The sequence below is a fragment of the Euphorbia lathyris genome, chromosome 3 (genome assembly GCF_963576675.1).
Source record: "Euphorbia lathyris chromosome 3, ddEupLath1.1, whole genome shotgun sequence".
NCBI classification, from domain to species: domain Eukaryota; kingdom Viridiplantae; phylum Streptophyta; class Magnoliopsida; order Malpighiales; family Euphorbiaceae; genus Euphorbia; species Euphorbia lathyris.
In genome coordinates this window covers 66768601-66793683 of record NC_088912.1, presented here as the reverse complement: position 1 = coordinate 66793683, position 25083 = coordinate 66768601, and the positions used below count along the sequence as shown (strand labels likewise).

Below are 25083 nucleotides of genomic sequence, written 5' to 3'. Positions count from 1 at the left end.
AATTGTCTTCGTTTGAACACCATAATCTTCAAGTTGTTGCTTGATCCATAGGACTTGAGCAACACAATGACCAGCAGCAATGTACTCAGCTTCAGTGGTGGACAAGGCTACTGACGCCTGCTTTTTGCTGAACCAGGATACAAGACAGCTTCCTAAGAAGTGGCATCCTCCAGAGGTGCTTTTACGTTCCAGCTTATCTCGTCCATAGTCAGCGTCAGTGTATCCGATAAGTATAAAATCATGAGTATTTGGATACCACAAACCTGCGTTCACTGAGCTTTGCAAATATCTAAGGATTCTTTTTACAGCAATGTAATGAGATTCCTTAGGGTTAGATTGATATCTAGCACAGTAGCATACTGAAAACTGAATGTCCGGTCTACTGGCTGTTAAGTAAAGTAGAGAGCCTATCATACCTCGATATAACTTGCTGTCTACTGACTTACCATTCTCATCAGCGCAGAGGACAGTGTCAGTGCCCATAGGAGTGGATATTGGCTTGCAATTTTCCAAGTCATATTTCTTTAAGATCTCCTTGGCATATTTTGCTTGACTGATGAAGATGCCATTGTTTCCTTGTTTAATTTGAAGACCGAGGAAGAAGTTGAGTTCTCCCATCATAGACATTTCAAACTCAGTCTGCATTTGTTTGCTGAACTCCTTGCACATTGATTCGTTAGTTGCACCAAATATTATATCATCAACATAAATTTGGGCCAGCAGGGTATCTTTACCCTTTTTCTTAATGAATAAGGTTGTATCAGCTTTGCCCCTGACGTAATTTCTAGTCAGCAGGAAACTGGTCAGCCTCTCATACCAAGCATGTGGTGCTTGTTTGAGGCCGTACAGAGCCTTTTTGAGTTTGTAAACATGGTTTGGGAACTTAGGGTCCTCAAAACCTGGAGGTTGATTTACATAAACCTCCTCGTTTATAACTCCATTAAGAAATGCACTTTTGACATCCATTTGGAATAATTTAAAATTCATGTAAGATGCATATGCACATAATATTCTAATTGCCTCTAGCCTCGCCACTGGGGCAAACTATACCTTCTTGTTGACTGTAGCCCTGAGCTACAAGCCTTGCTTTGTTTCTGACTACGTTTCCTTGTTCGTCCATCTTGTTCCTGAACACCCATCTTGTTCCGATGGTCTTTTGACTCTTTGGATGAGGCACTAACTCCCATACATCATTTCTTCGAAATTGATCGAGCTTCTCTTGCATTGCGTTCATCCAGAATTCATCGTGCTCAGCTTCAGCGAAATTCTTCGGTTCTTGTACTGAGACGAAAGCAACATTGCTGAGGTACTTCCTGAGTTGATTCCTCGTCATCAGGGTATTCCCAGCAGAATCAAGGATTGCACTTTCGGAGTGCCCTCTTGGAATCCTTATTTCTTTGGGTAGATTCATGTCTTGTGTTGTTCCTATTTCAACAATCTCTGCAGAAGTAGATGGGTCAGTAAAAGTAATCTTAGGTTCACTCTTACTTTTGGTCAGCCTTTTCGTGAATGACTCAGTAGCTGGTTCTGAGTCAGCGATGGTTACTGAGTTTGGATCATCTTCGGTCAGCGGCTGGTATCTACCTGCAGGGTCAGTTTCATCGAACTCTACATGTATTGACTCTTCTAAAACTTGAATTCGCTTATTAAAAACTCTGTATGCTTTGCTGTTTGTTGAGTAGCCCAGAAAGATAGCTTCATCAGCTTTTGAATCAAACTTTGCTAAGCTATCTCTGGTATTTAAAATAAAACATCTACAGCCAAAGGCACGAAAGTATCCAATGTTGGGCTTTCGTCCTTTCCAAAGTTCATAGGGGGCTTTCTTAAGTATAGGTCTAACTAGAGCCCTATTCAGAATATCGCATGCTGTGTTAACAGCTTCTCCCCAAAAATACTTTGGAAGCCTATGCTCATCCAGCATTGTCCTGGCAATCTCAACCAGAGTTCTGTTCTTCCTTTCAACAACCCCATTTTGCTGAGGCGTTCTAGGAGCAGAGAAGTTGTGGTCAATGCCGCTGGCTTCACAGAATTCAACAAACTTTTGGTTTTTGAATTCTCCACCGTTATCACTACGGATATGAGCTAATTTTAGGTCTTTCTCATTTTCAATTTTCCTAACCAAATTTGAAAATGTCTCAAAGGTCTCATCCTTGCTGGTTAGCAAGATAACCCACGTATACCGAGAGAAGTCATCTACAATGACCAAGGAAAATCTTCTTCCACCCAGACTCAGCGGCTGGACTGGACCAAAGAGATCCAAGTGTAGTAACTCTAACGGACGTTTAGTTGAGACAATGTTTTTGCTATGAAAAGATTGTTTGGTTTGTTTTCCAGCTTGAAAAGCATGGCATAGTTGATCTTTTTGAAATTTAAGTTCAGGCAGTCCCTCAACCAATTGCTTTCTTGCTAATTTGGCCAGGAGGTCCATGCTTACATGACCAAGTCTCCTGTGCCATAGCCAGGAATTTATTTCCTTTGTGACTAAGCATACAGTTTTTGAAAACTTCTTTTCTAGGTTCAGCATGAAGACATTGTCTATCCGAGGGGCAGTTAAGATTAACTCATTTGTTTTTCCCTCATATATTTTACATCTAGTATCATCAAATATAACTTTTCTCCCATTATCACATAGCTGAGCTACGCTGAGTAAGTTATATTTGAGTTGTCCTTTCTGTATTTGCTGTCGCTTGAGTCAGCCTTATACTTATCAAACTTTTTGTAAGGCTTTTTAGAATATTTATCGTTCTTCCTGAACAGCCTCTTCATCTTTCTTGTGAACATGGCCATCTCCTCATCATCAGTTGAACTCCCGTCAGTGGAGTCAGCCTTCATGACAAGTGACTTCTGCTTCTTGTCATCAGATTTTTCTTTCACCTCAAAGTTTTTCATGGATATCTCATGGGTCAGCAATGAACCGATGAGTTCGTCATATTTGTAGGTGGTTAAATCCTGAGCTTCCTCAACTGCTGTCTTCTTTGCTTGCCAGTCTTTTGGAAGACTCCTGAGTATCTTTTTGACTTGTTCTTCCTCAGCGAAGATTTTCCCAAGTCTCTTGAGCTCATTAATGATGTTGGTGAACCTTGCGTTCATATCTGAAATGCCCTCATCATTGTTCATCTCAAACAGCTCGTACAGTCTCATCTGCTGATTCACCTTGGATTCTTTTACTTTGTTTGTTCCCTCGTAGGTGACTTCCAGCTTCTTCCAGATCTCTTGTGCCGACTCACAACCTGAGATTTTGTTATATTCTGCAGCATCGAGCGCACAGTGAAGCATATTGATAGCCGAGGCATGGTTTTGAAGCTTCTTGAGATCATCCTCTGTCCATTCAATCTCAGCTTTAACAACTGACTGGCCAGCAACAACTTTCACAGGTACAAACGGGCCTTGGACTATAGATAGCCAGGCACTCATGTTTGTAGCTTGAATGAAGTTCTTCATCCTATTCTTCCAAAAGGTATAGTTTGACCCGAAGAATAGGGGAGGCCTAGTAATGGATAGCCCCTCAGGTAATATCTGAGTTGTCTGGTTTCCAGGGAGAAATCGAGTGCTGTTTTCACCCATGGTATGGATCAACTCAAGGTTGTTAGACCTTTAGTAATGAGCTTTTAAGCTCTGATACCACTTGTTGGTCCCTTATTTAGTTGCAAGTATAGTTCCAAGGGGGGGGTTAGGAACTATTTAAACTTTTTCGCAATTTAGGCAGACTTCTTTTACTAAAGAAAAGGTTTGAACAGCGGCGCTGAGTAAACAGCAAGATACTGGCTTAGTCAACAGGTGACTAGGTCAGTTTCTTAGCTTGAGTCAGGAGATAGCACTTAGAGTCTATTCCTGAGCTCTTACGTTTTAATGCGCACAACTCAACTTGACCTCTTGACTTGGTCAGTTTTGATTGTTTAAGCAAGCAATATAAATAAGGAGTCAAAGGTTTAGAAATACTTCACTCAGCAGATTTATCCAGGTTCGGCTTCTTCTAAGCCTACGTCCTGTCCCCGGAACACGTCCGAGATTTCAAATCCTCTACTGAGCTCTTTAAAGGTAGAGCCTCAAACCTTTTACAATATCAGCAATTGAGTATGACAAGAGTACCTTCCTCTATACTTCTACTCAATCCTAATCTCTCCAATGAGTACTTAAAACCGAGTACTCAGCCTCTCCTTTCTATCTCTAGAAATGATAAGTGTTTCTGTCCTAATACAAAGATGTGCTAAGACACTTTAGACGATTTACAATCACTCTAGACTTTTAGACAGATATGAAAATGTAGTGTAAGAATTTTGATTTTCTTCTTGCTTGCAGAACTTGTAGAGATTTGGTCAGCGTAATAGCTTGATCAAGTTATATGTATTGTGAAGCTTGTGATGGCACTATTTATAGAGACGTCTGGTCATTCGGTCATTTCGAATTTCGAAATAACCGTTGGAGGGAAACGGCTATGTGTCGTTGTCATCCTGACTTGCACAGAGCTCTCGGCCAATCACAATTGTGTATCTTCTGTCCTCGGTCAGCACAGCAGATGGTCTCTCCTTTTATGGTAAATTCAACTGGACAGCATACTGTGTCGTCTGAACTTTGCCAAAAGAGGAAACACTTTGTCTGGAAGTTTTCCTTTGCCAGCTGCTGTCTTGTACGCTTTGTCGAGACTACTCAGCAGCTTCATCTTGAAGTTGTTCTCGAAGGTCTTCTAGATCCTTCCGATTGCTGAGTTGCGTTTTGAACAAAACGGCAACGTCTTGATATACGCGGGCCGAGTGTACTGAGTTGTTTGACTTAGGCCTTGGCTTCCGTATTGGGCTTGGGCCTTCCAATCCTTATGACTTATAACATTTATACTCAGCATTGAACAAACACATTAGTAGAATAAATCAAAGCATTTAAACTTAGTGTGTTTAGAATATGTGTTATAATTTATACTTAAACAATTTTGTCAAATCAAAATTATGTGGAAAGGTGTTTCAACAAGATGAGGCTAATATGATGGAAACCATCACTCAAGATGTTTCTGACATTGATTTGGCAGTTGTGGCCTTGAAAGTCAACATGGTTGATTTGAATCCAAGGGAATGGTGACTTGATATCTGTGTCACTCGTCATGTTTCTTGTGACAAGGAGTCCCTTGCTAAATTGACTCCTCAAAGTGGAGAAAAGCTCTATATGGGCAATGATGCTACTTCAAATATCAAGGGAGTTGACACTGTGATAATGAAGATGCCCTCGAGGAAGAATGTGATGCTGAGGAATGTGCTTTATGTGCCTAACATCTGCAAGAATCTGGTTTCTGGAAGTCTTTTGAGCTCTCATTGCTTTAAGATGGTTTTTGAGTCTGACAAAATTGTGTTGTCAAAATTTGGAATATATGTAGGAAAGGGCTATATGGCTAATGGTATGTTTAAGTTTAATGATATGACTTGTAAGTCCAATGTTGTTATCAATAAGAACAAGAATGCTTCTGTTATATTGTTGAGCCTTTTAATTTATGACATAATAGACTTGGACATGTAATTATGATGCATTAAGAAGGTTGATAAAACTTGACCATATTCCGTTGTTCCAAATTGATCAAAAACAAAAGTGTAAAACTTGTGTTGAAACTAAGTTAACCAGATCTTCATTTCATTCAATTGAAAGAAATAATAAAGCACTTGATCTAATACATAGTGATATTTGTGATTTGAAATTTGTTCAAACACGTGGAGGTAACAAGTATTTTATTATTTTTTATTGATGATAGCACCAAATATTGCTATGTATATTTGCTTAAAAGCAAAGATGAGGCTATTAAGAAATTTAAACTCTATAAGCAAGAAGTATAAAATCAACTTAATAAAAGAATTAATGTGGTTAGAAGTGATCGAGGTGGTAAATATGTAGAACCATTTGGTGAGTTTTGCTCTCAACATGGTATTATTCATGAAGTTACACCACCTTATTTTCCTGAGTCAAATGGAGTAGTTGAGCGTAAAAATCATACCTTAAAGGAGATGATGAACGATATACTAAACAGTTCACGGTTTCCACAAAACATATGGGGGAAGCTGTTTTATCAGCTAATTATCTTTTACATAAAGTACCCTGGAAAAAGTTAGATAAAAATCCACATGAATTATGGAAAGGCCGAAAACCTTCCTATAATTATTTGAAAGTGTGGGGGTGTCTAGCCAAACCTTCCTATACAAATCTTTATTAAACTTAACTGTCCCTCTATATGAAGCTTTGATTCATTGATTATTAGGCAAAATGACATCCCAATTATCAAATGGTCTATAATTTTATAATAAAGGAAACGAACGAGTAATACGTTTACTGGCTCTTGTATCCAGAATCCACTGAGTAGAATCACAATGTAAAGCAAAAGAAAACGTACCATTAAGGGCTTGCCTTTTGTTGCTAATAGAGGAAACACGTGCTATAGAAGCATAATTGACTAAATCTTGATTCTGTTGCTATTGTGGTATATTCAAAATAGCCAGAATCCGGCTCATCTGTTCTTGAGAAAATCCACTTGTATTCCTGGTGGAATAGAATTTATAGAAAGAGGTAGAGACAGAGCACTTCCCAATATACCATTTTGCATAGACTGGTCACCAGAATCAGAACCCAATTCAACAATTGCATTGGCTTTAGTATAAGAGTTCTTGAACCTGAACTTAGGTGGAAACCCATGTTTTTTATAGCAAGTGTCCACGGTGTGCCTCTGTTTTCCACAAAAAGTACATACTACAGACTTAACACATTGATTCTGAAATTGTGGCTTCTTGAACTTATTAACCATAGCCACAACATCCTGAGACAATTCTTGAACATTTGGCACAGAGAATTGCCTCTCATGTTGTAGAACTAATGAAAAAGCTTTATTGATTGTGGGTAAAGGATCCATAATCATAATTTGCGACTTCACATTAAAAAAATCATTCAACCCTTTTAGAAAACAAATGACTACATCTTTTTCTAAATTAATTTTGATAGCATTAGTGATATCGCAAACACACCCATCACACACACAACTATGAATTGCTTTAAGAGTTTTATACTCATCCCACAAAAGTTGTAGATCAGTAAAATAATTCATTACTGACCTCCCATTTTGCCTAATCGTATAAATCTCACCTTGTAAATCCGCTATACGAAAAACGTCTGCCTGGGAAAAACGTTCTTTGAGATTGTCCCAGACCCTTTTTACATCATCAAACCACAGAATGCTTTTAACAATCGAATGAGAAAGCGACTTCTGCAACCATGAAAGAACCAAGTTGTTGCACCTCTTCCATGCAGCATACAAATGAGAATTCTGACCAAGCATTGGCAAGGTTCCATCTACAAATTCAAGCTTATTCATGGAAAAAGAGCCATCCTCTTATTTCGACACCAATCATGATAATTCGAACCAAAAAGAGCAGGAGTAACCAAAACTAATGAGTGATTTTCTCCTAGATGAACATAATAAGGGCTAATAGTTTGTTCTACTAATCTCACCATTGATCCACAATTTTTGAAGAAACAGATCGAAGGGGAAATAAAACCCAAATCGAGCAACAACAAAATCAAGCAAATAAAGAACAGATCGAGATACCCAAATGAAGTCGAAGAGTTGGATCGAAGAAAAACGCCCAGATCGAACAACAAATTATCAAGAAATCAGAAATAAAATCAACCAAATGAAGGCAACTTACTGATTTGCAAAAAAAAAATATCACAAGATGCAAATCGGAACAAAAGAATAGATCGAAAAAGAGAACAAATCGGAGCAACAAACTGATTTGTTTTACTAGAAATTAAAGCTAGAAAGAGTTTGCAGAAGCACTTAATTGCTTTGATACCATGTTGATAGAAGAAGAAGAATATTGAGACAAATATTAACTGAAAGAAGAATACAAATTGTTCTTGAATGAATGAATTAAATAAAATACATTAAAACTTACTTATATACTCATAACCCCTATTTTAACTTAACTATAGTTAACTAACTGAAAAAATAAATCAGTTATTTTTCTCTATATGGTTAATAACTTATGTGAGGTGAAATTTTTTTATTGGTTAATAAGAATGTGGTTGACTTGATTAAAAAAAAGACATAAATGCCCATGTCATTAGCCAAAAATTGCCACATTCAGTATTTATTAAACGGTGTTAGTAGTTTGAACTGTCTTTGTTAAAGGAATGAAAATCAAGGTACCTGTTTGTCAAGTTTTTAAATACGAGAATTTGTTTGAAAATGGCGAAACTACAGAGTTTATTTTTATACTTTACCTAAAAATATTTACACAACAAAAAAATCTACCAAATAAAACACAATATTCAATCTCTTAATAATAAAAGAAAAAAATTAAATAATTTTATCGTTTTCTAAAATGCACATCTATATATCGATAGTTTTTAATGTCCGAATATCTTTTTGACCCGAAAATAAGGAAATGTATTATACATTATAATAATTTAAAAAAAAAACTATAATTAACAAGGCAACATAAGCTTTTTCTCTAATTCAATCAAAATATATAATTGAGTAGTTGAATTTCAATTAAGTTGAAGATGATTATAGAAGTACAACAAAATATTCAGAAAAATCAAAGACCCACAGAAAATAAAGGACAACAAAAATGAAGTAGAGAAAGCCTTGTTCTTCATTGCACATCTTTGTTGCTTGGGAAAATGAAAATCTAACTTACTAATTTCACTAACATTAACATCATGCCAAAGTGTCTTTCTCTCCACGCCTAGCGAACAGAGGCGCTCATGTTGTTGCACGACATGCCATGTCCAATGCTAACGAGTTTGTATCTTTTTCTGCTCCTGTTTGGTTGTAGGAGACTATTATTGCTGATATGGTTCGAGGAATGAATTTCATCTTGTTTAAAAAAAAAAAACATCATGCCAAACAACTATTTCTCAATCTCCACACAGTACAACGTTGTATAGTTTAAGTCATTGATGTTTTGGTAAATTAAAATTTGACCAAATACAGTAGGGAAATGTTGACAACAAACCAAATCAACCAAGATAAAAAAAAATGTAAGAAAAACAACCAAAGAAATTCACATGAAATGGAACTAAAAAAAAGTCTGAATCAACTAAATAACGAGATAACTATTAAGAAAATCTATTTAATGTAGAGTTGAGGAGAAGAATGAAAAAGGTTAATTATAAGGGTAAATTACAAAACTAGGTCAAATGGAAGGTCTATTTATATATTTAACCCATTTACTTAACCTACTATATATCTAGACTGATTTTGTGTGACTTTCCCATAATATCCTCAATATTTACGCGCGTCTGTCTCCCTTCCGTCTGACTTCGCAGATTCGATCATATGCGAAGCCTGCGAAGCTAATGTTTGGTTTACTTGATAAATTTAATTAGCATATGCGAAGCCTGTATGTGTTTTGAAGCTAATTCGCGAAGTGATATATAACAAAAAATGCCAAACAACAACGGATTCTAACATTAAAATCATAACATTATCAAAATTTACAACAAGATTGCCATAATAAACTCCTAACAAATCACTTCATAATACATAGACTCATATTCAATACCGATGGATGGATGTGTCTCACGGTACAGTACAAGATTGCCACAATAAACTCCTAACAAATCACTTCATTATACATAGCTCTTATTCACCACCGATGGATGGATGTCTCACGATACATAGGCTCTTATTCACCAGAGGGATGGACCTGTCCCACGGTGTATACTCCTATTCACAACCGATGGTTGGAAGTTCAGGCCTTTTGGAATGGATGTCTCTCATGGCACCCCAGCACGTCGGCTTCCAGGAATGAATATTATGCATTCAACCACCTTCAGAAAAATTTAATCGTGTTAGTCAGAAAAAATGAAGATTTGGCTTCGCGAAACGATGATTCGCTAAGTATGTGAATATAAATGTGCAAGGAAGAGGGTGATTTTACTTAGCGAAACAATGATTTCGCGACGTCTGCGAGGAGAAATGTGACGCTATGACTTCACGAAACGATGATTTCGCGGAGCCTGCGAGAGAAATTTATCGAATTACCTCGCAAACTTCGCGTAATCATTGTTTCGCGAAGTGAAATCGATAAATTTCTCCCCGCAAATTTCGCGAAACCGCATATGCTAAGTGGATTTATGGGAAAAACGCAGAAAAAACAGTATATACTTACATTTTTCGACGAAAACAATATGATAAACTGGGAAAAACGATGAAAATAACGTAGAATCACCATTTCTTCGATGGTCACAAGAAGAAAGAAACCAAGAAACGAGCAGGAAATGGAAGATGAAGAACCATGGCTTCGTTTTCTAGGATTAGGAAGTTGCAGAATCAAGAGATGAAGAGAGAAAGAAGAGAAATACATTGTGATTTGGAGAAATGGTGCGGATTTCGTGCAATTTAAAGGAAAATAGGAAGATCAAAAGTCTTGGAATCATTAATGGATGAGCTGCCAATCGTTTCGCGTAACCAATGAGAAGAGGGGAGAAAACGTTCGCGTAAGGGGGAAGTGGGAAGGTTAGGGGTATTATGGGAAAGTCACATAAAATCAGTCTAGATATATAGTAGGTTGAATAAATGGGTTAAATATGTAAATGGATCTCCCATTTGACCTAGTTTTATAATTTACCCTAATTATAAATTTGTGCCTTTTTGATAGTTGATTTACATATTTAGTATAATTCTCACACTTCTTAACAATATAGATATTTTCACTTGATTTTGACAAAAATACCTAACATTTCTATTTTGGTAAGAAATGTGAGAACTATACTAAATATGTAAATGTGCTTTAAAAAATGCCCAGATTTATAATTAACCCAATAACTAGGGCTGTAAATGAGCCGAGCTACTCATGAGCGGCTCGATGGTCGGCTCGATAAAAGCTCGGCTCGACTCGGCTCGATTTGTAAACGAGCCGCTCGTGAGCACGATTTACTGGCTCGGTTCGTAAACAAGTCAAGCTTGAGCATGTCAAAGCTCGGCTCGAAAGCTCGCGAGCAGGCTCGATTAGAACATTTATGAATAAATTTTAATTTTGTAGAAAACTATATAGTTTTGTGTTAGTTCACAAATACCTAAACTTAATATTATTTCATTTGCTATTAGATGAGTTCGTTCACAAACATAATAAATGAGTAATAGACGAACTATTTGTAAGTATTTTGTTTATTTATTCACGAACTTTGTTTGTGAGCTTGTTTATGTACACAATTAAAGAGTTATTTGCGAGTAAACTTCACAAATATAATTAATGATTTACTCACAAACAATTCATGGTTAGATAATTTTCTTAATAAACCAAGTCCAAAGAGGATTTTGGGCTCGAAGCTAGGCTCGAGCTCGTTGAGCAAGCCAAAGCTCGGCTCGGGCTCGAGCTCGTCAATTTTATAGCGAGCCGAGCTTGAGTAAGTCAAAGCTCGGCTCAGCTCGGCTCGGCTCGACTTGATTACAGCCCTACCAATAACAAAAATGTACCAACAAAATAATACTTGATAGTTTTAGATCTTTTCTTTTAGTTGTAGTTATTTAAAATAAAAAAAAAATTGACATAAAATTTAAAGGTCGATTTTTTAAAAGGACCATCTGAACGCTAAAAATTCAATAAACCGATTTACACCACCGATTTAAAGAAATCAAGGTAGTACTGGTAAAAGTTGCCGCATAGACAGCCAACACTGATTATAATTGAACTAATTAATAAATTCATTAATCTATAATCAAACATGTTCATCAACTTTCAAACTCAATTTCTCTGTACTCAAATACAATAGGCTTTTATCAATGGCTCTAAAATAATAAATCATGCACGTAAAGCATCGTCCGAAAACAAGTTTCATTTTACTTCCAAGTCCGTAACTTCCAATTGGTTGGAGAAAAACGAGAGCATTCATGCCCAGTTCCAAGTTGACCAGACTTTTCCAAATTTTCATAGACCTTAATTTTTTTAAAATATTTATTATTAAATTTGCCATATATTTGATTTGCTGAGCTAATCTAATAATCTCTAAAATCTTAAATATATGGCCAAATGCAATGTATAATCAAGAACAAATCAAATATTGTTTTGCAATGTTCAATCTCTACCGTTGTTGATTGCATGAAATCAAATTGTTTCCATTTGTGCAATTTTGTTAGTAAGTGTGTTGAGTATGTTAATTTTGTGTCCGGATGTTTTAAAATCAGGGTCTAATGCTCCTTAACTTGTCCAAATTAGTCATTTTATTCTCCCAACTCATCGGATGTCCTATTTACCCACTTAACTCCATAAAACTGGTATTTCTCACCCTTATGATCCTATTTACCTCATTAACTCTATAAAAGTGGTATTTCTTACCCCCTTATAGTGCAAAATTAATAGGACTTATTCAAAGGAGTTTGAAAATATATTTTTTAATATCAATTTTTTTATTTTGTTTTAATTTAATAATTATATTGATCCTTCATGCGTTTATTACAATAATATTGTATTATAATAATTAGATAATCAAAATTTAACTAACCAAAAAATTGAAAAGAGAATGAATGAATAAAAGATACAAATAACAAAATCATTAATATAAACAAGTTAAAGACATTATATGTAGACCTTGCCATGGGCCGATGAGCCCGCCCGTCCGGCCCGAGCCCAGGCCCATTTAGCCGGGCCTGGACACATAAAATTAATATCAGGCCCGGCCCGGCCCAAGTCCGATTAAGCCCGCCTAGTAAATGGACGGGCCTGGGCTATGCAAATATCCGGCGGGTCTAGCCCGGCCCGGCCCGTTATATATATATATATTTATAAATTTAATTATATAAATTTTAGATAGCTATATTTTATTGTTATGTTGTAATTTTAGATAGTTATTTTTTATTGTTATGTTATAATTTTATTTCAAACTTAACTATTAGTTTGTTGTATTTTTCTAAGACTTATTAACTATTATGTTTATTATTTTTTATTAAAAAAAAGTTAGTATTTTATTTTAATTGATTTTTTTTAATATAGATATGGGCTTGGGTGGGCGGGCGGGCTTGGGATTCCTTGTTTAGGCCCGAGCCCGAATCTAATTAGTGTGGGCTTGGGCTTATCGGGTTTTATCACAGGCCCGGCCCGAGCCCGACCCATGCCGAGGTCTAATTATATGTAGGGATAATGTACCAAAATAGGCCTATGGTTTTTAGGGAAGTATCAATTTAGGTTCAACGTACAAAATAATACAAATATAGGTTTAACGTTTAAAAAAATATCAATTTAGACTTCGATAACGGATTGTTAGGGGTGAGAAATACCACTTTTGTGGAGTTAAGGGGGTAAATAGGACATTCTATAAGTTGGAGGGGTAAATCGAGAAGTTGAGGGGGTGAGAAATACCACTTTTATGGAGTTAAGAGAGTAAATAGAATATTTGATGAGTTGGAGGGGTAAAATGAATAATTTTACAAGTTAAGAGGGTTAGGAGATAATTAGGCCTAAAATCAAAGTAAATACTGTTAAAAAATTTGAACCGAAAATGATGTATAGTTATCAAAAAATTAACCAAATGAATTATGTACTCTGTAATGAACTCTTGCTACTTTAAGTAAATCTAAATTGGAAACTAGAATGAATATTAACCATTATGTGAGAATTTGAGTCAAAGGACAGCCAGACACAATCTATATTGCTATGTTTATTGATATAGTCTAGAACTTGCCTTAGATGCCTCTTTGCATAGCCTAATTAAGATTGCATAACGTATTCATACTAGAAATCAGAATCAAACGAGCTTTTACCTTTTTGTTTAAGACACTAAGTTTTACTTACACAATTTAAATGGTCTGCATTTTCTTTAATGTAATATCCAAACATTTTAGATAATCCAATTTGAACCTAGCATGTTTCTTGTTTTTACCACTCAAATTGTTTTATTTAAGTCATTCATTGATAAATCCTTAAAAGTCCCTTGAGGATTTTCAAGTATAAATTGTTCTTGGAGCAATTTCTTAAAACAACTACAGAAAATACTACTATGTTTTTAAAAAGTTCATATTCAAAACAAAATTTCTTTATCAAGTTGTTCTTTGCTCAAAGTCAGCATTTATGCTAACTCTTCTTCAGTTTGTTAGAAGAACAAAATATTCCTTACTCTTCATGATAAAAAAAAATTGAAAGAAAAGGTTGTTAATTCTTCTTTTAAAAAGTTCATATGACATCAGTATTTCTCTTGCTCTTATTTTTCATTTTTGTGGAAACTAATATGATTGTTCGTTCCAAACTAATGCTCAACATCGAAGTATTTGTGTAATTCTCTTTCATCCATTATTATCCGTTACATACCAATTCATCCACAACCCTGAATAAAGACCTTATAACTATGTGACTGTTCAATCAAAAGTAGTGAAGATTAGATCAAAATGCAAGTTTATGGTACTTGTTCAACACTGATGTACTGAGGAGTGATACATATCAATTAAGGCTCGGTCACTACTATTTTGGGTGTGAAGTTTTGAATGTTAAGAGTAGAGGATTGGTTTGCATGATTTTAAACCAAAGGATGTAAAGGATGCATGTTGTGCATGGTTGTGGCATTACGTGAAGGTGCATATGGGCTGGTAGATGTCAAGAATATTAATGGGAATGTGACAGTTGGGTTTGTCTAAATGGATATCCTAGATTTTTGGGATATCTATTGCTTACTTATGTAGAACCTTAAAAGGAAATTTCTATCCATTAAAAAGGACATGACATGAGACATAAAATTTGTGTGAAACATATGAGTATAATATCGAAACCATTTGTGTAACTTACTATACCCCAAAAAAACACGCATTTAGTATAATACACTCTCAGTAAATCTCATCTTCTTCTTCATCATCTTTACATATGCCTACCAAGTTGGCGAATATTTTTTCCGGGTATTCATTAGAATGATGGTCAAGTGTGTTGCATGTAAACCACTTGAAAGGATCCAGCTTTAGATAAGGATTAGTCTATCTAGAAGGCCTGGAGGTGTTTCTTGAATTGCCTTCATCCATTGGCGTCCTCCCCCCTCCATAGACAGGTTTTATTCCACTAGGGTCGACACTCATTTTTCCTTAATCGCATGCATGGCGGGTCCCTTACAAAAGAGGAACCCTATAGTCCTATTTGGCGATAACTATCACTGTTATTCAACTCTAGTTCTATCCAGATTACATGCATCTTGGGCCCTCAAAATCATTTGAATTTCAATCTTTTCCCGGATATTGGTTTGTAGTCCACCCAAGTAGTGAAAAGCTCGTTGGACTTCCAAATTAGTGAGTTGAGCTCTGGCGGATAGTCTCAAGAACTCATGGATAATCCTTGCACTCTACAAACACCATTGATGGGATTCGAATATATATTGCTCATAATCTGATGGAAAAAACCTTTCTCTCAATATGGCTCCCATCTGCTGCCAAGATCTTAATAGATCCCTTCCACCTCTCATTCTATCCTGGACGCATTGATCCCACCAAATGGAAGCTCCTCCTCTCAGTCAGTAAGCCACCAACTTCACCTACATATTCACTAGTACTTTGGCATACTTGAAGAATCTCTCTTCCTACGATAACTAATCTAGAAAGCCTTCAATAGATAGATTTCCTCTAAATGTTGGAAAATTCGACTTGAAACAAAAATTCACATCTCTATCCTACATGGGCCTTGGCCGATTCAAATGACAATACCCACCTCTAGCAACACCTCTACCTTTGGGACTTTCCCTATTTCTAGTATAGTCATGATCATTCTTATCCATACAACTGATGTTCTCCCTTTTAGGCTCAAATATACCCATTTCATAATCAAGGTCACCCTTTTCATTGTATACCCACTCATCCTCACTATCTCCTACATCAAAATAAGCAAGGATTACGGTCTATTAAGTCATGATGCTTGGGGTGTTCTAGATCATGCATAAAGTCTCTAACTTGGTGCAGTAGAGGCATTCCACCTTGCACCACATTGTTCCCTCCCACTGAGTCTGAGGGTGGCTGGACATTTCCTACATATTTCATAAGATTTATGACTGGGGTCAGCTATGTTGAGTCGCTTCCAATAACTCTCTTCTTATATAAGGTTGTAATTGTCTCCCTTATGATATCCATGGTAGCATCAAATTCGGCACGACTTCCTACCTTAGATATTCCCTTTATTTTTCTAGTGTTTTCATTTGTTCCGAGGTAACTCTTAGTTGCCACTTACTACATATTGAGAGTGGGTTGAGAGAAATATATGTGTGAAGATTTTGACCATAAACCAAAAAAGACGAGTTCTCAAGTTTAGCTTGAAGGAATTTATTAGAATCCCCAACGATAGTTAAGAAGAACAAGTTCTTCAAACAAAGGTTGAACTTGTAAGGGATAATATTTGATTGATAATAAGATTAGTGATCTTTTTACAACCTGCTAGCTACATATTTCTAAGATAAAATAAAACCCTGAAAGTATCTTCTAAAAATAATAAATTATATTCTCACATAAATAATTGTAATGGTCTTCTTACATAAAAGAGGTAACGAGGACATGAGACCAAATCATGACACTCTGACATGGATCGTTTGCTCATGCAAGTCGTTGAACATATCTTCAAAATACTATAACTTGCCAGATAGAATCAAGTTCGCAGATCAACTAGATTCCTCATATACAGTATGGAGGATTTGGTGAGCGAACTTATGGATTTGCTCTAACCGGATCCTTCGTTCTTGATTGTATGTCTAGATAAATTTATATAGTGTTTCATATTTTAGCAATGTTGGAAAATGATATTTTAGGAATGCTAGTTTTCATTATATGGCATTTAGGATGTCTTTGACGTGCTTAGTAATTTTGGAATAGGTATTTGTTTTGCGGTATTCAACTGAAATCTCTTTAAAGGACGCTTGTTACAGGAGTTTTAAGAAAAGATAAAGCAAAGTGAAGACATGATTCCATTTGTTGTTGCTTGTTACATCAATCTAATGATTCCTTTTACCCTATTTTCTTTTTAAGTAAATTACAAATTTCTCTAGCTTGATTATTCAAGCCCTATAAGAATTTTCTATTCTCATTTTTATCCTATATTACATTATTCATCTCCCATCCTACTAAAATTTTATTTTAGTCCTAATTTTTTGTTTATGTATTTATTTTTACTTTTTATCTTATACCAATTTTACTTTTGTTACTTATATTTTATTTTATTTATATGTTTTAATCGAAATTATTTTTGACCAAATTTTCTTGCTTTATTTCTGTTTTAAATATTTATGATTAATTATTTTAAAATTATTTTCTTTTAAAACATCATTTTTATATATTTTTTTTATTAATTTTATTTCAGTTTCATATGTTTTACTATCTTTTCATTTTAAGATTTAAGTAACTGATTTTAAATTCTAGAGTTACAATGTGATTAATTTATTAACACAGAACATATATGTGTAATTTAATGTTAAAAAAAGAAAAAATTATAAAATGAGATGAAATGAGAGATCTATTTACATATTTAGCCCATTTACGCAACTCATTACCTATCCAGACTATTGTTTTGTGACTTTCCCAAAATACCCTTAATATATATATAACAGTTAGAAATTTTTTAGTCTTTCTTTTTTCTCCTTTCCGTCTGACTTCGTATATTTCGCAACATGCGAAGTATGCAAAGTTAATATTTGCTTCAGAACATGAATTTAATTCGCACATTTCGCAATATGCGAAGCATGACAAAATACCCTTAATATATATATAACAGTTAGAAATTTTTTAGTCTTTCTTCTTTCTCCCTTCCGTCTGACTTCGTATATTTCGCAACATGCGAAGTATGCAAAGTTAATATTTGCTTCAGAACATGAATTTAATTCGCAATATGCAAAGTATGCTAAGACAATACTAACTCGCAGAATAACTTTCATTTTCACAGATTTCACAATATGCGAAGTAAAAGACGCATTTTTAAGCAGTATTATCTTCGCATACTTCGCATATTGCGAAATATGCGAAGTGGTATATAACAAAAAAACATAACAACAAGGATGTAACAATAATTCTAACATTAAAATCATAACATTATCAAAATTTACAACAAGATTGCAACAATAACAACATTAAAATCATAACATTATCAAAATTTTCAACAAGATTGCAACAATAATTAAAACCTAAACCCTAAATTCCAAACGGAGAAAATCGGCGGAATAAGAGTACTTTTGAGATGAGAAATGGAACCCCAAGTTTGAGAAAGGGAATCCAAAATTTGTGGTGGATTTTCTTTTCTTTTCAAGAAAGAATGCAAGAAAAATCGGCAGGTTCCCACGCCTACATCCCAGTACACCGCCTTTGTATTCAAGCTAAATTTAATGGGTACTTGAATTTGATGTTCTATATTCAACCACCTTCACAAAAATTAAGTTGTGTTAGCAAAAAAAATGATGATTTGGCTTCGCGAAAGTAGAATACGCAAAGTCTGCGAAGAGAATTGTAACCTGGTTTCGTGAAGTAAAATCGTCTGTTTCAGCTAAACCTGGGCATGGGCCAGCAATTCCTCCCAGGCCTAGACCCATTTAGCTGGGTTTGGACAAATGAAATTGGTGTCAGGCCCGACCCGACCCAACCCAACTCCGTATAAACCCACAAAAAACTGTATGGACTATATATATATATATATATATATATATATGGGGTGAGATCCAGTGTGACAATGGGTTAGGATGTGACAAGAAGCTTATTGTGTGACATAACAAAACTATGTAGTTTTGATGATAATTAAAAAGGGCAAAGTGGCAAATTTGTAAATAAAATGAAAGAGATGATAGAGAAAATTGTTTTATTTCTTTTCTTTAAAATACATTTTTCCGACATCTCTAACATCGTTTTCCGAAAATTTTTATACTATTAGACTCGTCTAAATTAGACGGTCATTTTAAGATCTCTGAAGCTCAAGTAAAAAAAATTTCGGTGAACGGAATTCGGGTGGACGTTTTCCGGCGAGAAAAAAAGTACCCAGAAAATTCTCAAAAAAATCCAGAAAATGTAAAACATTATTCTAAAAAACTTTAATTCTTAGTCGAAGCGTGATTTCTTATGGTTTAGTCCCAATAAAAATTTTTCCTGAATTTTATCCATTTTACATGCTTCAACAATTTGTTGGGTCAAAACTGTAAGGAATCTCGCTTTGAGCCAATAATTAAAGTTTCTTAAAATGATGTTTTAAATGTTTTGAAATTTTTTGATAATTTTCTGGACACATTTTTTATCCTACTTATATTATTCCAAATCAGTGTACCAGTTGTTCCAACATAATACTTATATTGTTCCAACAGAAAATTGTTTTATTTCTTTTCTTTAAAATACATTTTTCCGACATTTTTAACCTCGTTTTTCGAAAATTTTTATACTATTAGATTCGTCTAAATTAGACGGTCATTTTAAGATCCCCGAAGTTCAAGTAAAAAAAAAATTCCGGTGAACGGAATCCGGGTGGGCGTTTTCAGACGAGAAAAAAAATGCCCAGAAAATTCCAGAAAATGTAAAATATTATTCTAAGAAATTTTAATTCTTGGGTCGAAGCGGGATTTCTTACGGTTTAGTCTCAATAAAACTTGTTCCTTAATTTTATCCATTTTACATGATTCAACAATTTATTGGGTCAAAACTATAAGGAATTTCGCTTTGAGCCAAGAATTAAAGTTTCTTAAAATGATGTTTTACATGTTTTGAAATTTTTTGATAATTTTCTAGACACGTTTTTTGTCCTACTTACATTGTTCCAAATCAATGTACCATTTGTTCCAAATCAGTGTACCATTTGTTCCAACGTAATACTTATATTGTTCCAACAGAAAAATGTTTTATTTCTTTTCTTTAAAATATATTTTCCCGACATTTCTAACCTCGTTTTTCAAAAAAATTTATACTATTAGACTCGTCTAAATTAGACGGTCATTTTAAGATCCCTGAAGCTCAAGTAAAAAAAATTCCGGTGAACGGAATCCGGGTGGGCGTTTTCTGGCGAGAAAAAAGATGCCTAGAAAATTCTCAAAAAAATTCTGAAAATGTAAAACATTATTCTAAAAAACTTTAATTCTTGGGCCGAAGCGGGATTTCTTACGGTTTTGACCCAATAAATTTTTGAATGATGTAAAATGGATAAAATTAAGGAAAAAGTTTTATTGGGACTAAATCGTAAGAAATCCTACTTCGACTCAAGAATTAAAGTTTCTCCAAATAATGTTTTACATTTTCTGGAATTTTTTAAAAATTTTCTGGGCACTTTCGGATTTTTTTTATCGAAAAACGCCCATCTAACCGCCGGATTCCGTTGATTTGGGACTAAACCGTAAGGAATCTCATTTTGAGTTAATAATTAAAGTTTCTCAGAATAATGTTTTTCATTTTCTGGAATTTTTTAAGAATTTTCTGGACATTTTTTCTAATAGAAAAACAGATCGCCGAATTTCATTCACCGATTTTTTTTACCCGAGCTTCTGGGATCTTAAAATGACCGTCTAATTAAGACAAGTCCAACGGTATAAATTTTTTTGAAAAACAAGGTTGGAAAAGTTGGGAAAATGCATTTTAAAGAAAAGAAATAAAACAATTTTCTATTTCATTTTATTTACAAATTTACCATATTCCCCTGGTTAATTACAAAATTGGTCTTTGTCACACCATAAGAGATGTGTCACGCCTGATCTCTCCTCTCTCTATATATAGTGCGCAACTTGATTTAATTTTGTAGGTAGGTTTTCAAAGTTATTATTTCGAAAACCTACATATATATATATTATTATTTTAATAACAAATAAAAACCCCTTTGAAAAACCAAAAAAAAAAACTTATATATATATATATAGATGGATTTGAACAGACATACTTGGGATCCATATTTTAGACCCGAGCCTGGCTCAATTTATTGCGGACTAGGTTTGGACTTGTCAGGTTTTATTAAAAACCTGATAGGTCTGGTCCGAGTTCAGCTCATGCCCAGGTCTAGTTTTAGCTTCTTTTTCTTCACAGACTTTCACAAAACTCATTTCGCGAAGTGATTTTCTAGAAAAAAAATGAAGAAAAAACAGTAAATACTTACCTTTTTCCGCCTTTAACCATTGAAATCGTCAATAACTATATGATAAATGCAGAAAAACAATCAAAATAACGTCAAATAATGATGTCTTCGATCCGCACAAAAAGAAAGAAACCAAGAGACGTGAAGAAACATGAAGATGAAGAATTATGGCTTAATTTTCTAGAAATAGGAAGATGAAGAATCAAGAGATAAAGAGAGAGAGGAAGATCAAAAGTCTGGGAAGGGGAAGAGAAACCGTGCAAGCAAGAGGAAGGGGAATATAAAAGGTTGAGATATTTTGGGAAAGTCACAATAATATAGTCTAGATAGGTAGTAGGGTGGATAAATGTGCTAAATATGTAAATGGGTCTCCCATTTGACCCAATTTTATAATTTTTCCATACAAAATCCACAATGGCTTAAATTTTTTTATAACTGTAATTAATATATTAATCTTTTTTTTTTGAAATAATGTCAAGTTTTATTAACTTAAATGAGATGAAAGAATATTGCTAAGAAATGATGGTGGACATGCCCACTCACTCCGAACAGACACAGAATTGACCGCTTTTGCTATAGCATGGGAAGCCGATTTCATTAAACGCTTAATAAAGGAGATATAACACATCTCTAAATTTCGTAATAAATGAATACAATTAGAAATAATGTCAACTAAATACGAATGACCTTCTAAACCCATTTGAATTGTCTTCACTATGACGAGACAATCCGATTGAATTTGAATTTTCTCACTAGGGTGATGCATCTTAATCCAACTTAAAGCTTCTTTGATAGTTATGATCTCGGCTAGCTGAGGACTGAGATTTCCTTGAAAAGCTCTCATCTTAACTAGAATGTATTCTCTAGAGTGATTACTTGATGATGCCATAGATGAAAAAAGAACTTTTGATGCAAGAACTGAAAAGAAAAGAAGAAACTTGTTAAAGGACAAGACAAATCCAAACTTGTCAGAAGACAATACCCATATCCGTTGAATAGTAGCGGGGATGGAAAAAACTCTAAATTTTCTCATTTAATCAATATTGTTTAACTCATCTTCTTTTTTATTGGACATTTCTTTGTTTTTCCCGCATATTCATAATTAATTTATTAATCTAAAATAGGTAGATATAAAATTATTGTTAAAGGAAATTTATAATTATGATTCTCTTGGTTTGAAGCAAATTATCAGAAAAGAATAAGAAATATATGATCAAACAAACATACAAGATAAATAAATAATGTCTCTTTCTAAATTTCTTTCGATTATCCCTTGGTGAACTAAAATTATATTTATTCAATATAATAATATGGAAGAAGTAATAATTTTGGTGGTGATGACATTCATTCTCTCGCAATAAACCAATCGTAGATCGTTTTTAATTAAATAATGCCACTTGGGTTTTAAACTATTCAAAAGTTTTCTAATTAATACTATTTTCTGCCTACGCTTACATACACTAAATAAAAAGCTGACCTCATTATTTAAAAGAGTAAAGACTATTTCCTTTTTCATTCAAATTAATTTTAATAACACAGTTGGTGGCTTTTGAAAGAATTGAAGCAATATGTGGAATTGACCTGTACCTTCTCGAATAAAGCTAAATTAATTAAAGTATTTTGAAAATTTAGACATCCATTCATTATTTCCTACCAAATAAGAAAATTCAGCAAAATTCAATGAATCAACCAAGGCAGAAATCTCCAAATACAAAACTGCTCCACATCAATTCGATTTTTACAATTTTACAATTTCTTTTCTTTTCACTAAAAATTAAAATTTAAAAACATAATTTAGAGAAAGGCTAATATTTACACGCATAATAAAGGAAGAAACTAGTATGAACATTGAGGTCTGTGCACACGATCTCTGAGAATTCCATTGTAAAGAGCGAGTCTATTAGCAGGGATTTTATTAATGTCGTTTCTGCAAATTCTGTCAATCTTTGTAATTGAATCCTTTTCCTTTCCCTTCCTGTATTCCTCTCCGTTCCCTTTGGTATCCTTTACATTTTCTGCAAATTTCACCCTCTTTTTCTTCTTCTTACTCTTTTCCTTTCTCTTTTCATCTGCAAACCAAAAGATCAATAAAACACTGAAACTGAATAAATAGAAATGGATAAAAAAGAAAAAGACCTGATGACAAGCAAGAACGAAGATTTGGAGTAGTTGGACGGGAAGGAAAGGTTTTGTGCTTGGAAAAGGCAATAAAAAGAACAGTGCTAGAAACAGCCATAGCAGCTCCCAATACTACTGCTTGAGAGCTCAAACTAAGCATAGAAGACATCTTTGATTGACTTTATTTATTGATGAACAAGAAGAAAGAGAGATGGAGTATTTAACTGAAGTTAGTTGAGTTGGTTGGTATAAAGAGAGAGAGGACAGGAAAGAGAATTTAAGTCATACCTGTATATAAAAAACAGAGGGGAGGGAGGTGGATTAATTAATTAATTGGGAAAAAAGTTATTTAAAATCTGGTCTCGAATTTTTATAAAATTGAAAAATTGGGAAAATTTTATGTTTTCGTTTGAGACTCACATCACACACAAAGGCAGAATTTTGGAAGAGCAATTTCCAATTTCGAAATAGAGTTGGTCAACATTTTCATTTATGATTATTTATTTCTAGAAAGAAGGAGAAGTGGTCAAATACTTGGGTCTGTGACATGGGTAGGTAGGTGTGAGCATTCATGCCAATCTTCTTCTCAATTCATTAATTATCTATTATAACTCCAAAACTATACCCCGCTCCTTACGAGAGTCGTGGGACTAGGATTTGCGTGATTTGGACAATCTTGTCCTTTTAAAAAAAAAACGTCAATTTTGATCTAGGTAGATGCCAGATCCACCCAACTAATGGGCTAGACGGATTCAGCACCCGTCCCACCATTGGGCTGGGCGGATCCATCATCCGCACAGCCAATGGCTTGGGCGGGTGGTATATCCGCCCAAGTCATTGTCTGGGCGAATTCTGAATCCGCCCATACCAGTGGTGGGATGGGTGATGGATCTGCCCATCCTATTGGCTGGGCGGATCTGGCACCCACCTAGACCAAAATTGGGCCTAGGCACAATCGTTGACTTTTAGCGACGAAAAATACAAAATTCTCTAATTTTTTGTGACGAAAAATGCTAATCGTCACAAAAAATATACATTATGTTCATGATTTTTTTGAGAAAAAAATGTAAATTTTATTGTTTTCGACTCATAATCATCCATTTTCGGGATTCAGATTGCCGCATATCAATTATTTTCATAATTTCAATTATTATTGTTCGAGTTTGTGATTTTAGAGAAAGAATTTTTAGTTTTTTTTATCAAAATTATGAGAAGGGCAAAAAAGTCCAAATGGGACGGTAAGAGGTAATTGGGAGCAGTATTGAGCAATTCACTTTGACAATTGCAGATGATGGATTCGAATTTCCGAATTTCAGTAGGGATCACCCTACAGAAAACTATGAACTTTGTTGATGGGCAATGGAAAAGAAAGACAAGGAAGTTGCGGAAATATGGTGATTGGATTACATGTATCTTTAAATTAGAAAACTTCCCTCTTTCTTCTTTATGTGTGGCATGATCGATTATATAGATCGTCACCATGACAAATCTTAGACAGAAGAAGGAATAAAAAAGGAGTGATCGATGTTTCACTTCTTTTTTTTATTAAAGACGAGGAGGGGAGAGGTGGAAGCTATGTTGGCACCCCCGAGTAAACCACCAAACCTGACCCAATATTATTAATGAAGAGCAAGAAAAATACAAAGAAGTTAACAAAATCTATAGGCCAAACGGCCAATAGCGTTATCGTTAATAAAAGATAAGCAAAAATGTGGAGCTGATGTCCACCAAACACTCTCTTCACAGGTGCGACCAAAATTTGCAAGATTATTGACTACTTGATTCCCCTCCCGGAAGATGTGAGAGGCGACAGATCTCATTGTTTCAAGGGCCCGAAGACATTTAGCCCAATCCTGATGCAATTGCTAAGGGATAATTCCCGATCTTCTCCGCAGGACCCCTACCACGAAGGTTGAATCGCTTTCCAGCCATAAATTATTCCAATTCCTGCTGTTTGCGTGAA

At 34.7% G+C, this 25083-nt stretch overlaps 1 protein-coding gene across 1 annotated transcript; it reads right to left on the bottom strand.

The window, feature by feature from the left end:
* Positions 1 to 22703: 22703 nt before the first annotated feature.
* LOC136223320 (uncharacterized) lies at positions 22704 to 23402 on the bottom strand. Its single transcript, XM_066011251.1, has 2 exons — positions 23139 to 23402; positions 22704 to 23071 (listed from the first exon to the last, which is right to left on the bottom strand). Exons 1-2 carry the CDS (start codon positions 23287 to 23289, stop codon positions 22839 to 22841), a joined length of 384 nt encoding a protein of 127 aa, XP_065867323.1. The 5' UTR covers positions 23290 to 23402; the 3' UTR covers positions 22704 to 22838.
* Positions 23403 to 25083: the final 1681 nt, after the last annotated feature.